At 43.6% G+C, this 13,094-nt stretch overlaps 1 protein-coding gene and 1 long non-coding RNA gene across 7 annotated transcripts in view; one reads left to right on the forward strand and one right to left on the reverse strand.

The window, feature by feature from the left end:
* The window catches only part of LOC116968264 (mucin-2-like), a 77,192-nt gene that overhangs the window by 26,037 nt on the left and 38,061 nt on the right, over positions 1-13,094 (forward strand). The window contains exons 12-19 of one of the 2 annotated variants that reach the window (XM_033014965.1): positions 45-86; positions 381-736; positions 3,733-3,791; positions 6,552-6,706; positions 7,703-7,780; positions 8,117-8,242; positions 8,327-8,368; positions 8,453-8,536. In XM_033014965.1, the coding sequence (XP_032870856.1) occupies positions 45-86; positions 381-736; positions 3,733-3,791; positions 6,552-6,706; positions 7,703-7,780; positions 8,117-8,242; positions 8,327-8,368; positions 8,453-8,536 (942 nt within the window). Of the gene's footprint in view, positions 1-44; positions 157-380; positions 737-3,732; positions 3,792-6,551; positions 6,707-7,702; positions 7,781-8,116; positions 8,243-8,326; positions 8,369-8,452; positions 8,537-13,094 lie in introns of those variants that run through there. The other variant, XR_004410434.1, reaches the window with a different exon arrangement.
* Positions 1-13,094, reverse strand: part of LOC116968265 — a 33,071-nt gene that overhangs the window by 17,001 nt on the left and 2,976 nt on the right. The window contains exons 1-5 of one of the 5 annotated variants that reach the window (XR_004410440.1): positions 8,645-8,659; positions 8,309-8,392; positions 8,141-8,266; positions 7,973-8,014; positions 447-530 (exon numbers count right to left, since the gene is read on the reverse strand). This is a non-coding gene — a long non-coding RNA (uncharacterized LOC116968265). The other 4 variants (XR_004410436.1, XR_004410438.1, XR_004410439.1 and 1 more) reach the window with 4 other exon arrangements.

Below are 13,094 nucleotides of genomic sequence, written 5' to 3' on the forward strand. Positions count from 1 at the left end.
AGGGACAACTACGTCACAAACTACACCTGGACCAACAACTACAGGTGTAACTGAATCACCAACTACACCTGGACCAACAAGTACAGGTGTAACTGAATCACCAACTACACCTGAAACAACAACTACAGGTACAACAGAATCACCAACTACACCTGAACTGCCAACTTCCAGTACGACTGAATCACCAACTACACCTGGACCAACAACTACAGGTGTAACTGAATCACCAACTACACCTGAAACAACAACCACAGGTACAACTATGTCACAAACTACACCTGGACCAACAACTACAGGTGTAACTGAATCACCAACTACACCTGGACCAACAACTACAGGTGTAACTGAATCACCAACTACACCTGGACCAACAACTACAGGTGTAACTGAATCACCAACTACACCTGGACCAACAACTACAGGTACAACTGAATCACCAACTACACCTGGACCAACAACTACAGGTACAACTGAATCACCAACAACACCTGAATCAACAACCACAGGTACAACAGAATCACCAACTACACCTGAACTGCCAACTTCCAGTACGACTGAACCACCAACTACACCTGGACCAACAACCTCCAGTACGACTGAATCAACTACAACCGCACAAACTCCGGGGGTAGTTAATGTCCCGCTCTCTTTCAGTATTGGTGGTGAATTTGATCCAAGTTTAAGTAATCGAAATTCTCCCGCATTCCAATCCTTGGCTACGGATATTATTAGAGGGGTAAGTTCCCTTATTCTCTGTTGATCTATTTATTAATCTCTCGTTGATCCTATTTCTTTTTATGAAATGATACGTTAGAACTGGTGATGGGGGATTTCAATATGCAGGTAGACTGGGAAAATCAGGTTGGTTCAGGACCCCAAGAAAGAGAGTTTGTAGAATGCCTCCAAGATGGATTCTTAGAGCAGCTTGTAATGGAGCCGACCAGAGAAAAGGCAATTCTAGATTTAGTGTTGTCCATTGAACCAGATTTGATAATAGAACTAGAGGTAAAGGAACCGCTTGGAGGTAGTGATCATAATATGATTAGTTTTAATCTGCAATTTGAGAAGGAGAAGGTTAAATCGGAAGTGTCAGTGATGCAGTTGAACAAAGGGGACTATGAAGGCATGAGAGAGGAGCTGGCCAATGTAGACTGGAAAGGGATCCTAGCAGGAATGACGGTGGAACAGGAATGGCAGGAATTTCTAGGCATAATCCGGAAGACGCAAGATCGTTTCATTCCAAAAAGGAAGAAAGATTCTAAGGGGAGTAGGAGGCAACCGTGGCTGACAAGTGAAGTTAGAGATAGAATAAAACTAAAAGAAAAGATGTCTAACACAGCAAAGAGTAGCCGGAAGCCAGAGGATTGGGAAACTTTCATAGGGCAACAGAAGGAAACAAAACGGGCAATACGGGCTGAAAAGATGAAGTACGAGTGGAAGCTGGCCAGGAATATAAAGAAGGACATTAAAAGCTGTTAAGAGAAAAAGAATAGCAGTCAAATGTGGGTCCCATGTAGGCTGACATGGGTGAAATTATTATGGGGAATAAGGAAATGGCAGAAGAGTTGAACAGGTACTTCGGATCTGTCTTCACTAAGGAAGACACATACAATCTCCCAGAAGTACTGGAGGACAGAGGATCTAAGGGGGTAGAGGAACTGAAAGAAATTTTCATTTGGCGTGATATAGTATTGGGTAGGCTAATGGGACTGAAGGATGATAAATCCCCTGGGCCTGATTGTATGCATCCCAGGGTCCTCAGGGAGGTGGCTCTAGAAATAGTGGATGCATTGGTGATCATTTTCCAATGTTCAATAGATTCAGGATCAGTTCCTGTGGATTAGAGGATAGCTAATGTTATCCCACTTTTCAAGAACGGAGCAAGAGAGAAAACGGGGAATTACAGACCAGTTAGCCTGACTTCGGTGGGGGGAAAGATGCTGGAGTCAATTGTTAAATAGGTAATAATGGGGTATTTGGATAGCAGTAAAAGGATTAGTCCAAGTCGGCTAAGATTTATGAAAGGAAAATCATGCTTGACTAATCTTCTGGAATTTTTTGAGGATGTGACAAGTAAAATGGATGAAGGGGTGCCAGTGGATATGGTGTATCTAGACTTTCAGAAAGCCTTTGATAAGGTCCTGCACGGGAGACTGGTGACTAAAATTAGAGCACATGGTATTGGGGGTAGGGTGTTGACATGGATAAAAAATTGGTTGGCAGACGGGAAGCAAGGAGTATGAGTGAACGGCTCCTTTTCAGAATGGCAGGCAGTGGCGAGTGGAGTGCCGCAAGGCTCGGTTTTGGGGCCGCAACTGTTTACCATATATATTAATTATTTGGAAGATGGAATTAGGAGCAACACTAGCAAGTTTGCAGATGACAGAAATCTGGGTGTCAGTGTGAACTGTGAAGAGGATATTAGGAGGTTGCAGGGTGACCTGGACAGGTTGAGTGAGTGGGCAGATGCGTGGCAGATGCAGTATAATATAGATAAATGTGAGGTTATCCACTTTGGCGGCAAAACCAAGGGGGCAGATTATTATCTCAATGGGGTTAGGTTAGGCAAGGGGGAGGTGCAGCGAGACCTGGGCGTCCTTGTACACCGGTCACTGAAAGTTGGCGTGCAGGTACAGGAGGCAGTGAAGAAAGCTAATGGAATGTTGGCCTTCATAACAAGAGGATTTCAGTATAGGAGTAAAGAGGTTCTTCTGCAGTTGTATAGGGCTCTGGTAAGACCACATGTGGACACAAATGGCCTACTCCTGCATCTATTTTCGATGTTTCTATGTAACTTTATTTATCCCAGGAGGTTAAATTGATCTGCCAACAGTTATAAAACCCACAAAATACATGAAACGTGAAATTAAAGTGATGAGTGGAAAGGATTGGGGATGGGGGAGGGGAGGGGGAAGGGGGGGGAGGGGGGGTGAATGGGAGTCAGTCTCAGTCTACCCCAAGACAGAAGGGGGAGGAGTTGTACAGTTTGATAGCCAAAGGGAAGAAAGATCTCCTGTGGAGTTCTGTGCTGCATCTTGGTGAACCAGTCTGGTGCTGAAGGTGCTCCTCAGGTTGACCAGTGAGTCTTGGAGGGGGGTGGAGGGAGCTGTATCCCATCCAGAATGAGCTGGCAGAGGAGGTCGTTGACAGGTTTTGGAGCGTTCTTTTCCTTTTTAAGGAATACTGCCTAAGTTTTACAGTAGATGTTCTTAATGGCATGTTTTAATTTATTGCTTTAAGTATAAGATTGGCACTTCAACAATAAAGTGCAGGATAACGTTACATCTCTGAATTGCTGAGGAGATTCGCTGAGTGGATTTTATTATCTTAAGCCACGTTGTCAGAGACAGAGCCATTTCAATCTTTCAAAAGAGAAATGCTCTGAAGACTCGGTGGTCAGAAGGCATGATGATATATAACATTATAAGATATTAGAATATTCACGGTCGAAGCAATGGAAGTGGCAGGGAAGTCAAGTCACATGTCTCTTTAATTCTCCTCCCTGCTCCCAATCTGATTTGCTTGCCCTTTGACAAAAGTTCAGTTTATTGTCACGTGTACCGAGGTACAGTGAAAAGCTTTTGTTGTGTGCTAACCAGTCAGCAGAAAGGCAATACATGATGGTCGGTGATATGGCCACTCAAAATGTTAGTGTGGTTAACATTTCATAGTTTTGCTGTTTATTTATTAAACAATTTCAAATTAATCTTCATATATGTATTTATTTTAAAGCTTGAAATGTTGTTTCGAGGAACCCCAAATTTTCGTCGAGCAGTTGTCAATAGTTTCAGGTAAGGACAAAACAGTTTGTATCTCTTGACCGTGGGCAGTCAATTAACTTAATATATTTTAACCTCCTCCTAAAGGGGGTGCGAATAGAAAAAAATCTGGTCCACTGCATGGAACCGACTAATGACTGGAGTCCTGCCGTTAGAGCACAGAGGTTGATAAGAGAAAATATGCCCCAGAACAGAGTACAACAGAGGAACAGGACTTTCAGTCTGAAGAAGGGTCTCGACCCGAAACGTCACCCATTCCTTCTCTCCAGAGATGCTGCCTGTCCCGCTGAGTTACTCCCGCTTTTTGTGTCTATCTTCGGTTTAAGTTCCTTCCTACACACTAGAACAGGCCATTTTGCCCACTATGTTGTCCATCCTGGTATTCTGCTCTGGTATTTTATTTAATTCACATGTTTAATCGATAATGTTTTATTATTAATGTTTAATGATTTATGTGTCATTCCTAACTGTCACTGTATGTCACCAAGGCAAATTCCTTGTATGTGAATACTTCGCCAATAAACTTATTCATTCATTCATCCTAGTAAACCCAATTATCTCCACATGGTATCTATCCATCTATTCCCAGCCTGTACATGTCTCTGTCTTAATGCCTCTAACATTGCTGTCGTATTTACTGTACTTCCACCACCGCCCATGTAGTATGTTCCAGGCACCCACCACTCTCTATGTAAAAATCCTGCTTTAAACTCCTCCACCCCCCCTTCTCATCTTAAAGCTCTGCCCTCTAGTATTTGTCATTACTGGGGGGAAATATATATTGTCGACCCTATCTACGCCTCTCAGAATTTTATAAACCTCTATCAGATCTCCCCTCGGCCTCTGATGCCCCACAGATAACAATCCAAGTGTGTCTAACCTCTTCTTATAGCTATTACTCCTTAATCCAGGCATTGTTCCATTTACAACCCAGCGGGATGAATATAGACAAAATGTGTAGGAAGGAGCTGGAGATACATAGACACAAGAAGCTGGAGTAACATGTTCCCAATGTTGGGCGAGTCCAGAACCAGGGGCCACAGTCTTAGAATAAAGGGGAGGTCATTTAAGACTGAGGTGAGAAAAAACTTTTTCACCCAGAGAGTTGTGAATTTATGGAATTCCCTGCCACAGAGGGCAGTGGAGGCCAAATCACTGGATGGATTTAAGAGAGAGGTAGATAGAGCTCTAGGGGCGAGTGGAGTCAAGGGATATGGGGAGAAGGCAGGCACGGGTTATTGGTAGGGGACGATCAGCCATGATCGCAATGAATGGCGGTGCTGGCTCGAATGGCCTCCTCTTGCACCTATTTTCTATGTTTCTATGTGTCCTTTGAACTTTTGGCTTAAGATGGTTCTGGATCTGGATTTAGAAACAAGGAACTGCAGATGCTGGTTAATACATAATAGCGTACAAAGTGCTGGAGTAACTCAACAGCATCTCTGGAGAACATGGATGGGTGATGTTTTGGGATGAGACCCTTCTACAGACTCTAAAGAAGGGTCTCGACCCAAAACATCACCCATCTTTTTCCTCCACTTTTACTCCAGCATTTTGTGTCTATCTTAGGGAAGGTTTAGAGGGATATGGGCCCAACGCAGGCAAATGTGACTAGCCTAATTGGCCATCTTGGTCAGCATGGGTGGGTTGGGCCGAAGGGCCTGTTTCTGTGCTGTATGTCTATGGCCATCTATTACTAGTTCAATACTTGTTCCAAACTCCTGTCTAACCATCTGGGGTGACAGAGGAATTGAAGGAAATCCACACTAGGCAGGAAATGGTGTTGGATAGACTGATGGGACTGAAGGCTGATAAATCCCCAGGGCCTGATGGCCTGCATCCCAGGGTACTTAAGGAAGTGGCTCTAGAAATTGTGGATGCATTGGTGATAATTTTTCAATGTTCTATAGACTCAGGATCAGTTCCTGTGGATTGGAGGGTAGCTAGTGTTATCCCACTTTTTAAGAAAGGCGGGAGAGAGAAAACAGGGAATTATAGACCAGTTAGCCTGACATTGGTGGTGGGGAAGTTGCTGGAGTCAATTATAAAAGATGAGATAGCCGAACATTTGGATAGCAGTAACAGGATCGGTCCAAATCAGCATGGATTTACGAAGGGGAAATCATGGTTGACTAATCTTCTGGAGTTTTTTGAAGATGTAACTAGGAAAATGGACAAGGGAGAGCCAGTGGATGTAGTGTACCTGGACTTTCAGAAAGCATTTGATAAGGTCCCACATAGGAGATTAGTGGGCAAAATTAGGGCACATGGTATTGGGGGTAGAGTGCTGACATGGATAGAAAATTGGTTGGCAGACAGGAAGCAAAGAGTAGGAGTGAACGGGTCCTTTTCAGAATGGCAGGCAGTGGCGAGTGGAGTGCCGCAAGGCTCGGTGTTGGGGCCGCAACTGTTTACCATATATATTAATGATTTGGAAGAGTGAATTAGTAGCAACACTAGCAAGTTTTGCAGATGACACAAAGCTGGGTGGTAGTGTGAACTGTGAAGAGGATGCTATGAGAATGCAGGGTGACTTGGACAAGTTGGGGGAGTGGGCAGATGCCTGGCAGATGAAGTTTAATGCGGATAAATTTGAGGTTATCCACTCTGGTAGCAAAAACAGGAAGGCAGATTACTATCTAAATGGCGTCAAGTTGGGAAAAGGGGAAGTACAACGGGATCTGGGGGTCCTTGTACCTCAGTCTATGTCATAGCTCTCAGAATGTGATATGAACTAAACTGGATATTATCAGGTGAATTTATCTCTTCTAGGAATGGATCCATTATCACAAATTGCACCCTACAGTACGAAAACACCACCACACCGCCCACTGAGTCCGAAGTGGTGAGACAATTGGCGGATAATTTAGACAACGGCACAGAGTTAGGAAACGTCACACTTATTCGATCGTCCATCAGTTCTGGTGGTAAGTGTTATAAATCATGCTGCAACTTTCACAACGCAAGAGCTACCTGATTGATTGTTGCAAAGACTGATGTACGTGGATAGGACAGGTGCGGAGGGATATGGACCAAACACAGGCAGGTGGGACTAGAGTAAAAGAGGCATGTATGCCGGTGTGGGCAAGTTGTGCCGAAGGGCCTGTTTCAACACTGTATCACTCTCTGACTAACTAGCAGGTTGAAGTTGGCTGATCAATGTTATTCATAATGGTGAAAGGGTCCGAAATAAAGATTCCATCGAGGAAATTTCTCCCACATTCCCCCTTAATGCTAATAATGTTCTCACCCTGTGAATGAATTAAAAATATCTTGCATTGTAATACGTTTAAGAAAGAACTGCAGATGCTGGTAAAATCAAAGGTAGACACAAAATGCTGGAGAAACTCAGCGGGTGAGGCAGTATCTGTGGAGAGAAGGAATTGGCAACGTTTCGGGTCGAGACCCTTCTATTTTTCATGTTCTGTTATAGTAAGTCACAGGGTGATGGAGAGATTTAGTTGAGCCCACAGGCCCTTCGGCCCACAGAGTCCATGCTGACCAGCGATCACCCGCTCACACTAGCTCTATGGAGAGAGAGGGAAAGCAAGGGGTACTTGAAGTTAGAGAAGTCAATGTTCATACATTTAGCTGCCCAAGCTAAATATGAGATGCTGTTCCTCCAATTTGCGCTCGGATGGAGGAGGCCCAGGACAGAAAGGCCAGTGTGGCAATGGGTGGGGGAGTTAAAGTGCTTCGTCGAAATGGCGTCCAAAAGATAATTATCAGAATAATGAGCAAAATTAACATGACAAAATGGAGGGAATGTTGTCCATAGATTCCCTGGGGGATAGGAACACAGTGGGTCAGGCTCAGTAGTCGGAAGACATAATAATATATATATGATATTAGAATATACATAAAAATATAATAATATTAAGCTGCTTTACTGGATATTTATTTATCTATTTTATCTTCTCCAGGTACCACTTTGAACGATTTGGAGTCTACAACTACAGGTGTAACTGAATCACCAACTACACCTGGACCAACAACTACAGGTGTAACTGAATCACCAACTACACCTGGACCAACAACTACAGGTGTAACTGAATCACCAACTACACCTGGACCAACAACTACAGGTGTAACTGAATCACCAACTACACCTGGACCAACAACTACAGGTGTAACTGAATCACCAACTACACCTGGACCAACAACTACAGGTGTAACTGAATCACCAACTACACCTGGACCAACAACTACAGGTACAACAGAATCACCAACTACACCTGAACTGCCAACTTCCAGTACGACTGAATCACCAACTACACCTGGACCAACAACTACAGGTGTAACTGAATCACCAACTACACCTGAAACAACAACCACAGGTACAACTACGTCACAAACTACACCTGGACCAACAACTACAGGTGTAACTGAATCACCAACTACACCTGGACCAACAACTACAGGTACAACTGAATCACCAACAACACCTGAATCAACAACCACAGGTACAACAGAATCACCAACTACACCTGAACTGCCAACTTCCAGTACGACTGAATCACCAACTACACCTGGACCAACAACTACAGGTGTAACTGAATCACCAACTACACCTGAAACAACAACCACAGGTACAACTACGTCACAAACTACACCTGGACCAACAACCACAGGTGTAACTGAATCACCAACTACACCTGAATTAACAACCACAGGTACAACAGAATCACAAACTACACCTGGACCAACAACTACAGGTGTAACTGAATCACCAACTACACCTGGACCAACAACTACAGGTGTAACTGAATCACCAACTACACCTGAAACAACAACCACAGGTGTAACTGAATCACAAACTACACCTGGACCAACAACTACAGGTGTAACTGAATCACCAACTACACCTGGACCAACAACCTCCAGTACGACTGAATCAACTACAACCGCACAAACTCCGGGGGCATTTAATGTCCCGCTCTCTTTCAGTATTGATGGTGAATTTAATCCAAGATTAAGTAATCGAAATTCTACCGAATTCCGATCCTTGGCTATGGATATTATTAGAGGGGTAAGTTCCCTTATTCTCTGTTGATCTATTTATTAATCTCTCGTCGATCCTATTTCTTTTTATGAAATGATACGTTAGAACTGGTGATGGGGGATTTCAATATGCAGGTAGACTGGGAAAATCAGGTTGGTTCAGGACCCCAAGAAAGAGAGTTTGTAGAATGCCTCCGAGATGGATTCTTAGAGCAGCTTGTAATGGAGCCGACCAGAGAAAAGGCAATTCTAGATTTAGTGTTGTCCATTGAACCAGATTTGATAATAGAACTAGAGGTAAAGGAACCGCTTGGAGGTAGTGATCATAATATGATTAGTTTTAATCTGCAATTTGAGAAGGAGAAGGTTAAATCGGAAGTGTCAGTGATGCAGTTGAACAAAGGGGACTATGAAGGCATGAGAGAGGAGCTGGCCAATGTAGACTGGAAAGGGATCCTAGCAGGAATGACGGTGGAACAGGAACGGCAGGAATTTCTAGGCATAATCCGGAAGACGCAAGATCGTTTCATTCCAAAAAGGAAGAAAGATTCTAAGGGGAGTAGGAGGCAACCGTGGCTGACAAGTGAAGTTAGAGATAGAATAAAACTAAAAGAAAAGATGTCTAACACAGCAAAGAGTAGCCGGAAGCCAGAGGATTGGGAAACTTTCATAGGGCAACAGAAGGAAACAAAACGGGCAATACGGGCTGAAAAGATGAAGTACGAGTGGAAACTGGCCAGGAATATAAAGAAGGACATTAAAAGCTGTTAAGAGAAAAAGAATAGCAGTCAAATGTGGGTCCCATGTAGGCTGACACGGGTGAAATTATTATGGGGAATAAGGAAATGGCAGAAGAGTTGAACAGGTACTTCGGATCTGTCTTCACTAAGGAAGACACATACAATCTCCCAGAAGTACTGGAGGACAGAGGATCTAAGGGGGTAGAGGAACTGAAAGAAATTTTCATTTGGCATGAAATAGTATTGGGTAGGCTAATGGGACTGAAGGATGATAAATCCCCTGGGCCTGATTGTATGCATCCCAGGGTCCTCAGGGAGGTGGCTCTAGAAATAGTGGATGCATTGGTGATCATTTTCCAATGTTCAATAGATTCAGGATCAGTTCCTGTGGATTAGAGGATAGCTAATGTTATCCCACTTTTCAAGAACGGAGCAAGAGAGAAAACGGGGAATTACAGACCAGTTAGCCTGACTTCGGTGGGGGGAAAGATGCTGGAGTCAATTGTTAAATAGGTAATAATGGGGTATTTGGATAGCAGTAAAAGGATTAGTCCAAGTCGGCTAAGATTTATGAAAGGAAAATCATGCTTGACTAATCTTCTGGAATTTTTTGAGGATGTGACAAGTAAAATGGATGAAGGGGTGCCAGTGGATATGGTGTATCTAGACTTTCAGAAAGCCTTTGATAAGGTCCTGCACGGGAGACTGGTGACTAAAATTAGAGCACATGGTATTGGGGGTAGGGTGTTGACATGGATAAAAAATTGGTTGGTAGACGGGAAGCAAGGAGTATGAGTGAACGGCTCCTTTTCAGAATGGCAGGCAGTGGCGAGTGGAGTGCCGCAAGGCTCGGTTTTGGGGCCGCAACTGTTTACCATATATATTAATTATTTGGAAGATGGAATTAGGAGCAACACTAGCAAGTTTGCAGATGACAGAAATCTGGGTGTCAGTGTGAACTGTGAAGAGGATATTAGGAGGTTGCAGGGTGACCTGGACAGGTTGAGTGAGTGGGCAGATGCGTGGCAGATGCAGTATAATATAGATAAATGTGAGGTTATCCACTTTGGCGGCAAAACCAAGGGGGCAGATTATTATCTCAATGGGGTTAGGTTAGGCAAGGGGGAGGTGCAGCAAGACCTGGGTGTCCTTGTACACCGGTCACTGAAAGTTGGCGTGCAGGTACAGGAGGCAGTGAAGAAAGCTAATGGAATGTTGGCCTTCATAACAAGAGGATTTCAGTATAGGAGTAAAGAGGTTCTTCTGCAGTTGTATAGGGCTCTGGTAAGACCACATGTGGACACAAATGGCCTACTCCTGCATCTATTTTCAATGTTTCTATGTAACTTTATTTATCCCAGGAGGTTAAATTGATCTGCCAACAGTTATAAAACCCACAAAATACATGAAACGTGAAATTAAAGTGATGAGTGGAAAGGATTGGGGATGGGGGAGGGGAGGGGGAAGGGGGGGTGAATGGGAGTCAGTCTCAGTCTACCCCACGACAGAAGGGGGAGGAGTTGTACAGTTTGATAGCCAAAGGGAAGAAAGATCTCCTGTGGAGTTCTGTGCTGCATCTTGGTGAACCAGTCTGGGGCTGAAGGTGCTCCTCAGGTTGACCAGTGAGTCTTGGAGGGGGGTGGAGGGAGCTGTATCCCATCCAGAATGAGCTGGCAGAGGAGGTCGTTGACAGGTTTTGGAGCGTTCTTTTCCTTTTTAAGGAATACTGCCTAAGTTTTACAGTAGATGTTCTTAATGGCATGTTTTAATTTAGTGCTTTAAGTATAAGATTGGCACTTCAACAATAAAGTGCAGGATAACGTTACATCTCTGAATTGCTGAGGAGATTCGCTGAGTGGATTTTATTATCTTAAGCCACGTTGTCAGAGACAGAGCCATTTCAATCTTTCAAAAGAGAAATGCTCTGAAGACTCGGTGGTCAGAAGGCATGATGATATATAACATTATAAGATATTAGAATATTCACGGTCGAAGCAATGGAAGTGGCAGGGAAGTCAAGTCACATGTCTCTTTAATTCTCCTCCCTGCTCCCAATCTGATTTGCTTGCCCTTTGACAAAAGTTCAGTTTATTGTCACGTGTACCGAGGTACAGTGAAAAGCTTTTGTTGTGTGCTAACCAGTCAGCAGAAAGGCAATACATGATGGTCGGTGATATGGCCACTCAAAATGTTAGTGTGGTTAACATTTCATAGTTTTGCTGTTTATTTATTAAACAATTTCAAATTAATCTTCATATATGTATTTATTTTAAAGCTTGAAATGTTGTTTCGAGGAACCCCAAATTTTCGTCGAGCAGTTGTCAATAGTTTCAGGTAAGGACAAAACAGTTTGTATCTCTTGACCGTGGGCAGTCAATTAACTTAATATATTTTAACCTCCTCCTAAAGGGGGTGCGAATAGAAAAAAATCTGGTCCACTGCATGGAACCGACTAATGACTGGAGTCCTGCCGTTAGAGCACAGAGGTTGATAAGAGAAAATATGCCCCAGAACAGAGTACAACAGAGGAACAGGACTTTCAGTCTGAAGAAGGGTCTCGACCCGAAACGTCACCCATTCCTTCTCTCCAGAGATGCTGCCTGTCCCGCTGAGTTACTCCCGCTTTTTGTGTCTATCTTCGGTTTAAGTTCCTTCCTACACACTAGAACAGGCCATTTTGCCCACTATGTTGTCCATCCTGGTATTCTGCTCTGGTATTTTATTTAATTCACATGTTTAATCGATAATGTTTTATTATTAATGTTTAATGATTTATGTGTCATTCCTAACTGTCACTGTATGTCACCAAGGCAAATTCCTTGTATGTGAATACTTCGCCAATAAACTTATTCATTCATTCATCCTAGTAAACCCAATTATCTCCACATGGTATCTATCCATCTATTCCCAGCCTGTACATGTCTCTGTCTTAATGCCTCTAACATTGCTGTCGTATTTACTGTACTTCCACCACCGCCCATGTAGTATGTTCCAGGCACCCACCACTCTCTATGTAAAAATCCTGCTTTAAACTCCTCCACCCCCCCTTCTCATCTTAAAGCTCTGCCCTCTAGTATTTGTCATTACTGGGGGGAAATATATATTGTCGACCCTATCTACGCCTCTCAGAATTTTATAAACCTCTATCAGATCTCCCCTCGGCCTCTGATGCCCCACAGATAACAATCCAAGTGTGTCTAACCTCTTCTTATAGCTATTACTCCTTAATCCAGGCATTGTTCCATTTACAACCCAGCGGGATGAATATAGACAAAATGTGTAGGAAGGAGCTGGAGATACATAGACACAAGAAGCTGGAGTAACATGTTCCCAATGTTGGGCGAGTCCAGAACCAGGGGCCACAGTCTTAGAATAAAGGGGAGGTCATTTAAGACTGAGGTGAGAAAAAACTTTTTCACCCAGAGAGTTGTGAATTTATGGAATTCCCTGCCACAGAGGGCAGTGGAGGCCAAATCACTGGATGGATTTAAGAGAGAGGTAGATAGAGCTCTAGGGGCGAGTGGAGTCAAGGGATATGGGGAGAAGGCAGGCACGGGTTATTGGTAGGGGACGA

This window comes from Amblyraja radiata, chromosome X (genome assembly GCF_010909765.2).
Source record: "Amblyraja radiata isolate CabotCenter1 chromosome X, sAmbRad1.1.pri, whole genome shotgun sequence".
Classification (NCBI taxonomy): Eukaryota; Metazoa; Chordata; class Chondrichthyes; order Rajiformes; family Rajidae; genus Amblyraja; species Amblyraja radiata.